Raw genomic sequence first — 15,891 nt, forward strand, 5'->3', positions numbered from 1 at the left:
GCTGGATCATTTACTCTCTTCGAAGACTATGGTAAGATGTCTTTACATCAAATGCACTGGGCCTGTGTGCATCAATAACGGAGAATTACGTTCATTGTGCTTCACAATGTATTGCACAAACACATATCTATCTAACACTTCAGAAGACTAGTTTTTCTTCTTCTTCAACCCTTCCAGTTTAGATAAATATACTGCAGACTTGAAGGCAACGCTCATTTTGATTACTGCTATTTGAGTAGCAAGCAAACTGTTTGTTTAAAGGATGCTCTGCAATTTGAAGGAGAGTTTTGACAAAAATCTTTGGTGAAGGTTAGTGATTGTTTATGATAGGTATACACCATCATATATATACCACTTCATATTCATCTGACATGCATTACTTAAAGAACAAACCCCCTCATACTTACTGAAACAAAACAATCAGAAAGGTTCAGCTGTCTCAAAGATGACAAAAATCCGTTTTATTCTTTTTCTTAGAGCAAAAAACCAAGATATTTTATTTCACTGAACTTTCTCCCATACAATAAAGTATTTTCTAATTATAACAAACAATCTTGCTATGGTTCAAGTATTTGAACATCATTGTTCTTTTTCTCAGGAAGATATTCCATTTACTTCTATAAAGGAATACTGATTTGGAAACCACATTCCCATTTGAAATTTGAACTTGATCATTGCAAGTAAAAAATTAAAAAATATATCCTTTTTTTTTTTTTCCAGGTTTACTCTGCACTTGACAGAGCTTTGGGGATTACCAATTGCATAGTCTGAAGTGATGAATCGCCTCTTTTACCTGATGTTGCCTTATTCTAACATGACTTACAGTAAGCCTCTCTCCAGACTCTGCCAGAGAGGACCAAAATCAGGAGTAAAGCTGAAGCTGAAAAGGAAGCAGACATTTATGAGACTGAAGAAGGAAAAGGAAGAGGAAAGCCAATCTACGCATGTTTTCTGCTCCTGCTTTAAAAACTACTAGTTGCACCACCATTAACCTCATTAGTAGAGCAGAGACTCTCCTATCCAGCCACACAACCCTCACTTTCTTAAATTCTCTCTGTACATAAAATTTAGCAGGTGCTCTACCAAAACAGAGAATTTTAAAATGCATTAATACTAGAACAAAAAATAATGTCTCCTTATGGTATTTCATGCTTACAGGTTGCACAGCAGTATAACAGAGATAGTCAGTCAATGAAGACTCAGCTACATTTTTCCCAATGCAGAGAAATATTTCCTTAGAAATCAAAGCACAATAAAGTTAAAAGACAGTTTTTTATTAATAAAAGTATTATCTAATAATTTAGGAACTTAATTTTCATGTTTCCTAAACATGTTATAAACTTAATCCAATGCCAATAGACATTTTGCAATTAAGCAAAAGAGTGGAAAACACTTTGGAGAAGTAATGTGGAAGGAGAAAATTACATACAATCAGGAAATGGATGCTATGCTTCGTATCACAATGCTCTTATCTCTCAAAAGGTAGAAAAGTCAACTCAATGCATTGAGAATTTAACCCTGATAGAATCTATTACTCCCAGACCTACGCTTTACATTTCCGCTATCTTCCATTTTTAAGCAGGATTTGGAAGATTAAAAACCATCCTTTCTTTCATCTTCAGGTTCACACGCACTTTTCCATCTCTGTAGTTCCTGAGAATCATTTATCTTCCACACTTCAGTAAAAGACTTTAGCTTTTTTCTGAAAAAAAAAAAAAAAAAAAAAAACAAGGATAGTTTTGTCATTTAAAGACAAACTCTGAAAGCCCTACAGTCATTTGCAAAATTTTATACACAGTCAAAAATAGCAGTATGCATAGCTCAAAGCATTATGTGAGCCATAAATACAGTGAACAATCAGTTAACATTTTCTTCTATATGTATTACAGCTCTAGGATAGTCAACAATGTAATTTTACAAGTAATCTATAGTACCAGAAGCATCAACAAAACGAAACAGAAGCCTGAGCAGAAATAAACATGAAAGCAAATAAGCCGTATTGTAGTTTGTACAGATACTGATGTTCAGGATTCAGTTCCTATAAATTTGCCCTTGTAGAATCCATAAGAGAAGGAAAGGAGACTGCATTTTCAAAATCACTTAGCACACACATGCTTCCTATGTTCTTTTTAATAACTTTAGATTTAAGAAACACTGATTAGAGTTGTAATAAATAACAATAAAACATTTAAAATGGGTTAGTACACATTCCTGATGAGAAAAGACATCAAGACTGCACAGAATTTCCCAGTGGATTTTCCTAAATAATACGAAGGTGCTTACAAAAGATAACAAGGTAGCTGGCCTGTGGGCATCATGACAGCACAGTATACTGCTACGTACAGGTCTGCGTTTGGTTCCCAGGATCGCATCTGTATTTCTAGACAGGAAGCCATTAAGGTCCCATGGTGAGGAAGGGATTTGTCCGTGGGACCTGACCTTGCCTGCGCAGGCTAGATGCTCCCTGCTCAGGCGCAATGGTAAATTACAGATTTTGTTCTCTTATTTACGAAGTTTTTCTGTCAGCCCAGAAGGCTAGTGCTTTTCTTCTTTAATAAAATATGCAATTGTAAAGTGCTGTGAAGTAATAAAAATTACTGCACTATACTAGAGTCAGCCTAACAATTCTGTTCTTAAACCACAGCAAAATACAAAATAAAACTGCAGATTCATAAAAATATACCAATAATTTTCTGATCATTTGTATTTATTACCACAGATAGACCACAACAAAGTTCATATGTTTTTTTACATTGGTTAATTCCTCTTTTGGGTAAGAGCTACAGAAAAATACGTTGATATTTAGATCACACCCTGGCAATAAAAGGAAATAAAGAGGAATACAGAAAAGAAAATATTTTTATCATGAGCTGCACAGAAGAACGGGAAAAATTAAAAATTATGTAATAGAAAAAGGAATGCGCTGTGAAGTCAGACCCATTCGGTATTTTGTAATTTTTCACGGGCTCAGGCTCGAGGTTCTTATATAGGTGCTCGCAGAGCGAAGGACTGACTGGGCCCAGTGACACAGCGCACAGGCCTGGCAGCTCCCGTGCAGCTGGTGCCACCGTCCCTGACCCCCCCCCCCCCCCCCCCCCCCCCCCGGCACCGTCTCCTGCCAAAGGGGGAGGCGCAAGCGGCACCCGCTCTGAAAGGGGGAGGCTGGTGCGGCAGGCAGGGCTGCAGCTTCACAGCTGCCCTAATTTTATCAAGGTGCCAACCGCTGCCAGAAGGAAGGGTCTCCCCTCTCCTCCCCTCTCCCTCCTGCTTTTTCGAGCAGCACGGCCTTTCTCCTGGAGGAAAGGGCAGCAGCCTGCAGGGGCCGAACTTGCCGAGAAGGCTCCCGGACAACTTCCTCTCCCAGTCGCAGCGTTCCCGCAGCCCAGGAGGCAGCGAACCGTTGGGTACTGGGAAAAGTCCTGTATCCTGACTCACCGCTGTTGTAGATCAAATATTTTTTCTTTTTCACTTTACGAATACAAGCATGTTACATACCAAAAGCTAAAATACACATATTCACATATTCAAAAGCTGAAAAAATGCACAAGTCCCACAGTTAAGATTACCCAGTCAGCCTGAGCCCTACCCCGCCGCGAGCGCCGCAGAACAGTCGTGATCAGTTACGTGATCACGTACTCTATTTATTGCTTACAGGTTTCGTATGCGATAAACTCTCTTTTTAGCAACCGACGCATTCTAGCATGCTATTTGTGCCATAGCCAAGCTATATCCTAACATGATTTTGTCAGATCAAAAGATTATAAACCAAAAGGATATTTTTTTATTATTTGACATGTCAATTTGATTACACAAAATCTGTGGCTTTCCAGTTCATGTTGTCACCTTCCTGCAGAATAACTTCTTCTGTTTTTCAGAACCCCATGTATCTTACAACGGTAGAGTTAAGTCATTGCTAATCATTTGTTGTGTTACTTGTGTAAATTTTGGACCGTTACTTCTGAGGAATATAAACCTCTACAATATTTTCCATAAACTGTCATGTATCTTCAAAATAGTGTTCTTGTTTCGCTTTCTCAAAGAGATAAAATTGGCTTTAAGCTCTACACACTGTTACACTTCAAACAAACTGTTTGCACCTACAAATAATTAGTATTTAAAATCTTCTCTTACGCAATACTTCTGCTAGGATTATTTGTGACCATCAGGCAAGAAAGCTCTTGATTTACTATATTCCTAAAGAGCTACTTGAATTTTACACTAAAAATAACAGCAATAAAAAATTCAGTGGAAACGCCTATGAGTACTAAAATTTTTACATCTCAATGGTGTACATAATGTTATAGGACATATAAAGGTGATGCTGTTTGATCCACAAGGGAATTTTAATTACTAGTCTGCTATTTAAGGCACATATGCCCCTAAGTGAAAATCGGTTATCAGAAAAATATTAAAATTCTCGGACTTCTAATGAAACCTTGTATGTGTGTAGGGCAATCAAAATCCACTATATACATTTAAAGTTAAGTCAGAAGCAAAATTATCAGTATTCCCCTCTCCTTTATAGTCTGCAAATAAAATTTCAAATTCCAAAGCAAATAATACACTTTCTAAACTAAACCTATTAATATTTTTACTAGCACTGGTAAGAACAAAAATAAGCATTAGATGATACGTCCTACCGAATTATTTCAATAAGTTAATCTAAAGCTTTGATTGAAATGTATAGCACAATTTCTTAAATATTTTTTGAAGATTGTTTCATTTTCTCTTCTCTAAAGTACTGAAGATATCAGAAGCAGCTCTTACTGTTCTTTTTTTAAATGCCCATTCAGTGTGAAACGCTCCTCCATTCACATCTGCAAGTTTCATTAGAAAAAAAAAAGAAAACCACAATTGTTCTGACCTTTTCGTATTCACTAATCCCTCCAACTCCTTTGATTTGTGAGCTGCCTTCTTCAAGATTTCTTCAGGAACATCTGCCAGTTTGGCAACATTTAGCCCATAACTTCTTGCGCTGACTCCTTTGGTTATTTGATAAAGAAAAGTGATAAATTCAGGATTCTCTCCATCTTCAGATCCTAAAGAATAAAATCAAAATCAGAAAAACATCTATTATATTAATAAAATGCAACAGTCTGAACATTGAAATGACAGAGATTGTGGTCTCATTATCATTCAGGGTTCCCATGAGATTAATTCAGTTGAAGAAATATAAAATTAGAAAAACGTTTCCTTGAGTTCACATATTATAGCTGCATATTGTCAGACAGAAAAAACACTTTACTGTAAGTTTACCTGCTGTCTTATTACAAAAGAGTGTGTGTGTGTGTGTGTGTATACATATGTATGCACGTGCAAAGCTACATACACAGGTTCTCACCCCTGAGGATGACAAGGCTGTTAACAACTTAAGAATATTTACATGCCAAACTGACTAGTTGTGCTGTGACCAGGGTATTGCATTTCATGTCTGCCCAGCAATTACAGAATAAAAGAGGTGTCAGTAATCTTGCAATTAAGAAGCCTTTAACTATAGCACAACAAAAAGCTTGCTGGCTGTCAGGAAACTGGAAAACGCTCAGGAAAAATAAAGGTGAGGATGGCGGGTCTTCAGTTATGGAACCTGCCCCTCTACTATAGAAAGTACAGGGTTTAATGGAAGCAATATCTGAAGAAGAATAAAAATTGAATGTTAATAACGTTCTCATCTCTGACACTTGAGTATCTGACGAGATCAACATTTTAATTACTGAACTCTGTGTGAAAGGGACAGGCTGATGTTCAGGCAGGTGATGATCTTAACTGTGAACATCAGCATGGCTAGACAGTGGTCACCTAAACACAACATTACATTAAGCTACCAGTGCTCAAAGATTACACACATTTCAGGGATTCCTGCTTCTAAAATTAAACAGAACACAAAAGCCAACTCCCCCTCCACCAAACCTCCATCTGAAGTTTATGAGCATATTGCTTATCATAATGTGTGAAGATGATAAGCAATCTACAAAATTAGGTTATGGCATGGAAAGGATGAATAGGAATCAGTTTTCTGCCTCTTCTGATTCAAGAACTGGAATTATCAAATGGAGATGTGTGTTCTTTCGAAAGAGTTTCAAAACAAACAAAAGGAGGTGGTTCTTCACATAATGCAGGATTAAATTTTGGAGCTCCTTGAGACAACATGATTAAGATGCTGAAAGCGTACATGGATCCACAGGGAAAACAAGCAACCTCATGGAAGAGAAATTCATTGAGGATTACTGAAAAACAGGAACCCCACCTGGGTCTTGAGGCCCCCTGAGCAGCAAGTGTTTGCGGACGACGAGATCTTTTAGAGAAAGACTCACCTTTATGTTTGACATATTTTTATATACCTCCTTAATCCCAAGTATTTGGCTACTGTGAAAAGAAAGATACTGGGCTAAGTGAATTTTTGATTTGCATCAGCTCAGTCATTCTTATATTAATTGTGAAAGAGAAGTGGATGTTCAGTTTTGAAGGCCCCTGCCGCCAAATGTGAAATATAGGCTGATACTCTAGCGAGCTTAGCTGTGTAATTTTTATATTCAGATTTAAATTACTACCACAGTTTTATATGTTCTGTCTATACCTATCTCAGATGTATTTATATCGTACCTTTCTGTTCACCGCTTTCCTCCTCATTCACCAAGAAAGCCATGTGGTAATTGCCAACTTTTTCTGGATACACCTTTTCTAGCTCACAAACTGAGGGATAGTGAGTGACAAACAGTGTCAGTGATTCCACCTACAAGAAGACAGATACATATGAGGGTCTGGTTTTTAGTTTTTCTTAAACACACCAACATAGCACTTGTATCCTTTCTGCACAGCTCTTCACTCTGAGTGATGCACATGCTGCATCTCTGCGGAAAGGAAATCCATCCCATGTCAAAGTCAACCTACTATAATACAGGCTAAGAATGCGTTTACGAGCATCTGTTAGACTTAATACTTACATCTCTAATAAAATGTTCAAGTGTTGCATAAGCGATAGCAATTCCATCATGAGTGCTAGTTCCTCTTCCTAGTTCATCCAAAATGACTAATGATCTTGAGGTTGCTTTTCTTATTATCTCAGCAGTATCTGTCAGTTCCTCCATAAAGGTACTTCGGCCTTTGTAAATGTTGTCTGACGCCCCCATTCTGTATTGGGATAGAAAGCAGATCAATTTATTAAGCTAAAAAAATGCCAGATACACTGAAAACAAGTAAAAATAATCAGTAGTTTTGAAAATGAAACCAATTTCTTATAAATCTCTTTTTGCTGCTCTAAGCGCAGCAGTGAAATCCAAGCAGAACACCCACCTTCCAGAACAAGATACTGCATAGGAAAAAAAGTAACAGCACACTGTGCAAAAGTTAGGCTATTCTAAAAGACTGAACATTCCAGAGAAAGCAACTCTTGTATTATTAAACATTAAAATGCTCGCACACATTCCCCAAGACAACAGGGTATACTGACCCTGGGGGCACCTGGGGAAATTTAGGCTTTAGGGACAGCAGAGGACTTTTCTGCACCAGCAATCATCCAGTTCCAAGGTAAATCCACAGACAGTAAACCCAGCAGTCAAGAAAAAGTCTTTACAGGAGTCAAGAAAAAGGAGCTAGACAAGGAGGTTGTCCTGGCATGCAATTCTATCTTGACATACTGTACAAGGACCCTAGGAATTCAGACCTGCCAGCTATTTAGCACAGATAGCTGTGAAAAGGAATGATTTTTTTGTTTGTTTAGTCAGACCATCTAATTTGTTTGCTTTCTTTAAATGCTAATGTTACCTGTTAGTATCAGATATTAGCATTTCCTTGTAAAAAATACAATGTAAGCTCTTGTGACTGGGCACTGATACATCCAGACACACGTTAGTTCTTTTATGCAATAACAAAAGAACACTGATTTCTTCCAATTATAACAGTATACAATCTCAGGAGTATGCCTAAAGATAATTTTAAGAGAAAGAGATTTAACTCTCCTCGTCCTGTTACACAACTGTACTTGAACTTACCAACCTCCAGGCAGTTGAGGATTCTCCTCTACTCTACACACACACACACGTGCAAATTCTTTCACACAAGTCTTCAAATACTGATCTAGACTCATTCAACCTTCAGCCCTCATATCCTATTTCAAATTGTGAAATTGCAGCTTTCATCTCAGAAACCTGCTGGTAATTCACCCTTGTTTTCTTTTGTAGCTTTCTTTGCCTATCCAATAAAATACTCTCTCTGCCTGGAAGAAAGAACGTTTCCTTCTTCCGTATGTGCTTTTCAATTACGTTAATTACGTTACCATATCACTTTTGAGATAAGTTATCGCTAGCAGGCCACTAAGCGCGGCTGTAGCTTGCCATGAGAGATTTGTTCACTCTCATCAGCCAACAACATAATTACGTACAAGTTGCACAGATTTAATGGAAATCGACTGATGGGCTTAGTACGTTACATCTTCAAATATAACAGCTGGTCGCAATAATATTTTTTAAAAGTTTTAAAGAGATTCCTATATAGTCTTTTTCTCCAAATTTTTGACTGCACCTCTAATGTAATTGCCTCCATTGCCTACAGAAGCACCAGCAAGATTCTAATCGTTTCATGAGGATCTTATGATTGTCAAGAGCAAGAGATTACCTACACCAAAAACTAGCCAGATGGACACAGCAAAATTATGTTTTCTATACATCATCCAGTTCCTGCCCTAAAAACTTGGAATAGTGGTATGCGTAACTTAACAACATGCAAGCCTTCAATTACAAATGAACTAATTTTGGCTGGAAATGGGCACTATGATACAAAGAGCACGGCGACTCTTCATATAAATTACTTCTTTGAATGTGTATGTATTTGCATACACACAGCGGGTATGCTCCAAAATGCTCCGAAAGAAAGATGATTTTGCACATAAACTAACTAAACTTTACATTAGTTTCACTGAATTAAATATATCATTCAGGATATGAATACATTCTGAAAATAACATTTTATTAAGCCACTCACTACCGTAATCATTTTAAACGCCTTAAATACGTACTGGGTTGTTAAGAACTATGAACATATTACTGTTTTTCTTAAGAGTGTTTCCCCCCTGCCTCATTTCCTAGTTTGCTTCAGCCAACATCATGAGCTACTACAAAATTAAACAATGACCCTTTATTGCAATATTGTACAAATCTAAATATAAGTTAGACCTGTCTTTAACGCTATTAACTACAAATAAATTTTCCAGACAGACGATGCTTTTTACATCTGAGCAATCTTTGGTTCCGTAACAGGCAATTTTAATCTTAGTTTCCAACTTTAGGACCATTAGTATTACGGTTTTATCTTTTTCATTTGGCTTTTCATTACAGGGACAGCATCTATACAACCAGCAGTCTGTTCTGTACCTATGACAACTACACTGAGAATTCTCAGTTGTATTTTTCTCTTGGATTGCACAATTCCCACAGACCCCTCCAAATCATTCAGTCATTTTGAATCTAATTTACAATCACAGAAATAGTTTCAGAACTTCCTCACTAAATGGTCAAGAAACAAGCAGAAGCAAGTATCATCTTCCTCTTGTTAACGACAGCTGCAAAACAAGCCTTTCTTTTCAGCAGCTTAAGCATTCAAATCCAGCTCAGGCTTATTTACAGGTTAAAAAGAAACCTTGTATATTTTTTAAATGCATAAAAACTCTTAAATGTCATTCTCGAAAAAGGATAAAATCGCTCTTTCTGCCTCTGCCTCTGATTGAAGAATGCTGTAAGAATTATCACTTAAATTTTAAAGTATGAATAGTAACATCCCAGAAACAAGTAGAGAGAACTGTTTTATGTGGATGATTGCCTTTATAATGCTAAGAGTTAATATGCAGTAAGGCACTGTTCCCTCAGTGTATGCTACATAACTCAAATACTTTATTGCTTCATGAGTTAAAACACCTCTGGCTTAAACAATTGTTTTTATTAGAGTTTAAATCACTAGTAATAATAACAACAACAATAATAACACAAGATAGTAAACTTCCAAAAGGTACAATTACTTTGAATTTATATTTTAATATATTTTGTCTACCAAATGTTTTTATACATGAAAATATTTGGCCTTTTAAAAATGATATTCAATAGAATATAGATTATTTATCACTGCTGTCCGTCGCTCTATAGGTAATGCCTGGGATGCAATCCTTATGAAACTGCGCAGAAAGAAATGTTATATTTATTCATCCTGGGCTTGATGCTGCCAGCACTTAAGCCACCTACTCACCTGTCTACATATGGTACTAATAAAGTCTTTAAGACTCTAATTCTCTAGTAAGGTGCCTGCAACAAAATCAGCTTTTTTATACGTAAACAGAAATAACTATTCGGTTAGATTTTAATACTGCGCTCATCACTACGGCAGAAGACTATAGCCTGAAATATGCCAAGAGGAACCAGTGATCCCAGAAGAGATGGGCACAGACATGCTATGCTCTACCTTTGCATTCCTTTTTCTTCCCTCTCTTATTTAAAAAAAAATGATTAAAAAGCCAGGAAAAAAATGTTGCAGCAGAAGAGGACAGCCACAAAAGAAAACCATGAGAGCAGGAACAATGCCCCTCAGCTCTCCCAGCTCTACTCCTTACAGCACCAGCTGTTGAAAGGAGCAACGCAGTTAACATGAAAACTTCCATTTCTGCAGTGGAATTTCTAATCTCTACATTCAGGAAGATTATTGCACTCTGCCCACGAGGAGTGTGCAGACATCCAGCGTGAAGAGAGCCTCTTTAGTGCTGGCAAGAGATCCATCACTCCTCAGCAACTGCAGTTTGGCTAGAAACCACTTGTTATAATCTCTCTTTGACAGCCAACCACATCTCATACAATTAAAAGCTCTTCATCTTATAATATTCAACACATTTATTATGTAAAGAAAAATGAATTTAGGAAGCATTACCTCTTTCTAGAGCTAGATTTCAAAAGTAAAGATTCTTGTCTATAGCCTCAGGAAAAAAACAAAACAAAACAAAAACAAAGATGCAGTGTCTTCATAAATTAATTCTGGAGGATAAGCCAAACGAAGTGCAGCAGTAGCTAGCTTGATGTAAATCAGTTAGCACTACATACTTAACTTGCATGTGTTTCCCTTGGAGAAAAGACACAGATTTCTTTATTCTGCAGTAGCAGCACTCAAACAGCTGTTTTATTAAACCTGCTTTCCAGCGTCAATGCTTTCACACAGCACTGACCTTTTTCAACACAAGTGCTCTCCATTCTGTGAGGGTATCCTATGATATTTTGTCCTACTACCAGATTCTGTAAATCCTGGGAATGTTCTAATGATACAAGATGTGACAGCACCCAGAAACCACTAGAATCAAAAGTAGCGTAACTTTTTTCTTTTTATCCCAAGAATTTTTAGGAAGTCAGTACCAGTTTAAACCTGCTCTCAGCAGACATGAACTAATATCACTACACTCTGTGGCCCTGAGAGTTTTCTCAGAGTCTGGTGCTTTTAGGCTTTTGATGGGTTGGACATGTCCGAGGGCTTTGACAGTCACCCACGTGTCAATGTCCACGCAAGCCTTCCACTTGCATGGAAGGAGGCAACGAAATTGAGGCCAATGAGTGGCACCTGGAGCTCTTTCACTCACTGCTGTTATTGCTCTCAAAACACAAAGTGTCTTGGGGAAGGGGACAGACCTGCAGACCAGGGATGCCCAACAGCAGCAGAGAAACAACACAGTAGTAGCACAAGACATTACCTTAGAAAGAAGCAGGGAGGCCACTTGAGAAAAAAAGCTCCCACGGCCCTGTGCTAGCAGACTAATGAGGAAAGCGACAACATGGACATTAAAGCAGGGATCACCCCAGTATGATGGAAGGCAACAGAAAACTGAATTTCTCAAGCAGAAAAAATCTGAAATCCAGAGGCTTCTACTTGAGGCTTCTTCCACACTATCTTTCAAAGGCAGTTTTCCAACATGCTGTTAGTTTGGTTATAAAATGAAGAGCATTGTGTGGACCTCAGGTATTTTATTATTCTTTATTAGCATGAAGCCCTCCCACTACCTGTGAAGATAACCAAGCAGCTTGAACGCTCCCAGCGGTAGCATTCCCAGCAACTACACAGCACTGAACAAATCCTAGAAAACCAGATCACGAGCACATTTTCCAAAAGCCTTATTTTCAGACAGCTGTGAACATCACGATGCTATATATTCATTTCTAGTTTATACAACACAACACTGAAAAAGCATTAATGAAATTTAAGATTTTTCACCTCGATTTTAGAAAGGTGCACTTGCTTTTAAAAGTAAACCCTTTGACTAGACACTGGAGAAATGAAACCTCATGACTGTCAGAGAAGAATAAATCTGATGAGCATGGAGTCTCTACAGGCTCCCTTTGCAGTGATTGCAGCGTTTTCAAGAAAAGACATTCACACTTCCAGGAACAGCTGGACTTCCCAGGCACCAGAATTAAAGCCAGATTTCTTTGCAGAACATACTTATAGTCAAATTATTTATTCATCAAAAGCAGTTAAAACAAAATTACTTTTTTCTGTGAGCATATCCTAAACATAATAGGTAGAATACTGCTCTCCCAGCAGCAAAGATGCCTTCTGCAATTCCAAGAGAACACTGAGAAAAATACAAAGAAAACACATCTCATGCAAAAACCCTTCAAAATGTCATTTGAAAGCTCACCGTATTTAAACAGGACTTATTTAAATTAGAATAACTAGTTTACAGAAAGAAAAGACTAGATGGGGACTTGCCTTACAGTTTATCCCTTTTCTGGCATGGGACTGTTCCATACAACCTGTTTTTAATCTACAGCTGTATAGTTCATACTTTTAAAGAAGATTTCATAATAACTGCTTCTTATCCTCTTATTCTTTTGCAGAAAACAGTCTTTCCAGCTAAAATTTCACATGTGGTCTCAGCAGAAAATAAATGGTTGGAAAAGCGTAGGTGTTAACTGCAGATCTTTGTGAGAACAGAAAAACCTTGATATTGATCCTGACATGAGTGGAAGAACACAAACACAATTTCATTTTATTTTAGATAAATCTCCCATTAATCTAGGCTATTAAACCTTCTGTTTGACTAAATTTGCAGCTTGGTGCCTATCACAGTCTTAAGAGACACATTAATGGTTTAATGTTATTACATAAATAAGGGCTCATTCCCAACCTTTCCAAAATCTTCAACCAGGCACTGCAAAGAAAAGCAAAACACAATCCTGCCGTCTTCACATCAAACACCACATACTCAGACTTCTTCGGCTAAAAATCAAAAGTAGTTTGCAAACGGGTCTGCCAAGAAAACGAAAACAGAAACACTAAACTGAGGACTGGCAGGCTGACTATTGCACGTCCTCTCCTAGCACACTTCCAAGTACCCAAAAACCTCTAACCAGATCAATCATTCAGTTTTACCCACAAGAGTGGTTTAAAACCCCAAATATTTTAGAAACAAACACTCAGGCAGTTAATGAAAATTTCACAGTGGTTAGTCTAAAAGTAGCCTGAGCTGGATATTCTAATCCTGGCTGCTTTCCATATGCAAGGAAAATTTATTGAGTAACTCTTTAGAGGATAGCATCTACCAATTTACAACAGGTCACTGCCAAGAAACTAATGCTTCACACTCCCCCCTCGCCGCCCCCCAGGGAACTGGCAAATCATTTACTTTTGTTCCATCAAATATTTCTATTACTGAGTCAAACCAAAAACCGACAAGAAGAAAAATAATTCACATAAACTGCAATTGCAGAATTCAAAAAAGTAACTCTTAGCTTAAATACATCACAAAGTATTGTTCTTGGGACAGTTATTATTTCTGCACTGTGCAGGAGCAACTTCCAAAAACTAAATGTGTGCAAGCTTACCTGGTTGACAACAGGAGGAAATAAGAGGATGCTTATAATATAAATCTATTTACAGTCAATACGCACACACTCACTCAACTATTTCTACAACTGTATTATTTGCAAATTATAAATGAAGAAATACCCATGGTACCTTACCTAATCTAAAAGAATAGCTGTTGAAAAGCCTGACAGGATGCATTAAATATTTAGTGTAAACTACATTTTTATTTTGTAAATTATTGCAGACATATGATATTCTCAGTCACCGAGAACTTAATGAAAGCAGTAAAACCAAACACCACTAGGGGAAACATACTTTGCATAATGCTGGAAAAAAAGTGATAAGCATGTCCAAAGTGATATTAATACTCGCGTCCCTAAACTTGTCTTTTACCAGTTTCTTTTCCATTTCCCCAGGTAATTGAAATAGCCAGAGCAAGTCATCACTTAAATCCTTATTACCTTATCGACCATCGCCAACAGAGGCATGCTGCATGCACGAATACCCCAGTATATTAAGAGAAACTTATCTAACAAATCAGCTTTCGTGATGTGAACTCCATTGATTTTCAGCTGAAAGCCACAGGAAACAATAAAAACATCCGTGCTTTGCAATGAACAGCCAGTATTTTAAAAGCTTCACCTGAACTGACAGAGCCAGGTAGGACAGAGGTCAGAATATGGGACACCAGTCTGGTCCATACCGGCACACCAAAGGACTCTGCTGCCTGGCGTCTTACAAGGCAAGGGAAGCGCAGCCGCTCTCCAGACGCCTTGCCTTACACCGCCTGGTGAAGGTCACCCGCCTACGTTCTTTTCTCAGACGCAGCAACGGTGCCTTCAACAGGACGACCGCTCCCAATAACATTTGCTACCTCACCTAGGCAAACACATCACTGGCTTTTAAAATAACTCGACCGATTTCTGGTCCGTTTCACAATTTTCCATTGCGTTTTAAAACTAAACTTGCTCACGTCTGAATTCCGCTCTCTGTGTTCGACGTTGCTGCTGAGCCTCCCCTGCGCGCGAGGGCCAAGCGCTTGGAGGACGCGGGCAGACGCGCTGAGGCGCCCCCGGCTGCGGGCCAGGCACCGGAGAGAAAACGCGCAGTGCGTCAGAAGATGGACACCGGGGCCGGGGAGCGGATCAACACGCCGACGGCTCCCTTCGCCGGGCTCCCATCATGGGAGACCTGAAATGGGTTTCTCCGACTCTTGGGTTTTTATAGGAGGTTAGGGTAGTGATCAGCAACGGATTTCCTTTTCTCTAAACGCGCCGAAAGAGGTTACTTTGGTAAGGCCATCGCCTTCTGATACCAAATGAAACCCCAGCAGACACATTTTCACTACGATTAAGCACAGCCGCTATTCAAAAAAGGGGCCTGTGTTTACCGAGACTGTATTTCTCTCAAAGTGGGCAACTCTCTGTGACTTCTGGAATCTTCCAGAAGTAAAAAGTCTTGTGGGCTGGAAGTTTTAGAAGTATTTTTAAAACATTCATCGAGTTACTCAACAGGAGAAAATGCAACAGCACAGACACAAAAGCAGAACTGGAGCAAGCAACCAGGAGAACATTTTTAGGAACACAGCTTTTTAAGCATATATGCAAATGATCCAAAGCTGCGTTTCACACTCAGGATTCTGGGATCTATATTCGTACACATTGAGGTAGTACCCTGAGGAGCGTCTGATTAGAGCAAACAAACCCCTCTAAGAACTAGGAGAGCAACGTGAAGATCTGGTACACGTGCAATAGCTTAAATTCTGTGTTAGAACAGCCAAGGGATTTTACAACTACTCTGTCAATAGATTGCTCTGCACAGGTTGATCAGTTTTTATATTTACTTTAACCTAAAACTAAACGTTTCTCTTTCTGGCCCCCAGTGAGAAAGCTGTGATTTGTCTCCGTACAAAGCTGCCAGCCTGAGGTCTCCATTGCAACCCCTCCTGACCGAGAGACCTGCCAGTGCAGGCAGCGTGTGCTGAAAAGCTGGAACGAGATGGAAAAGCAGCTTCATGAAGGCTCCATTAAGCGACCAAAGCTCCAAAGACATGCTCGTACCCTGATT

General features: G+C 38.5%; 1 protein-coding gene across 12 annotated transcripts in view; it reads right to left on the bottom strand.

The window, feature by feature from the left end:
• Window positions 1–439: 439 nt before the first annotated feature.
• The window catches only part of LOC138060926 (DNA mismatch repair protein Msh3-like), a 113,465-nt gene continuing 98,013 nt past the window's right edge, over window positions 440–15,891 (bottom strand). For all 12 annotated transcript variants that reach the window (XM_068926320.1, XM_068926329.1, XM_068926332.1 and 9 more), the window contains 4 exons: window positions 6,942–7,128; window positions 6,601–6,730; window positions 4,865–5,039; window positions 440–1,702 (listed from right to left, as the gene is read on the bottom strand). In XM_068926320.1, the coding sequence (XP_068782421.1) occupies window positions 1,594–1,702; window positions 4,865–5,039; window positions 6,601–6,730; window positions 6,942–7,128 (601 nt within the window). In that variant the 3' untranslated portion in view covers window positions 440–1,593. The remainder of the gene's footprint in view (window positions 1,703–4,864; window positions 5,040–6,600; window positions 6,731–6,941; window positions 7,129–15,891) is intronic.

Source organism: Struthio camelus, chromosome W, assembly GCF_040807025.1.
Source record: "Struthio camelus isolate bStrCam1 chromosome W, bStrCam1.hap1, whole genome shotgun sequence".
NCBI lineage: Eukaryota > Metazoa > Chordata > Aves > Struthioniformes > Struthionidae > Struthio > Struthio camelus.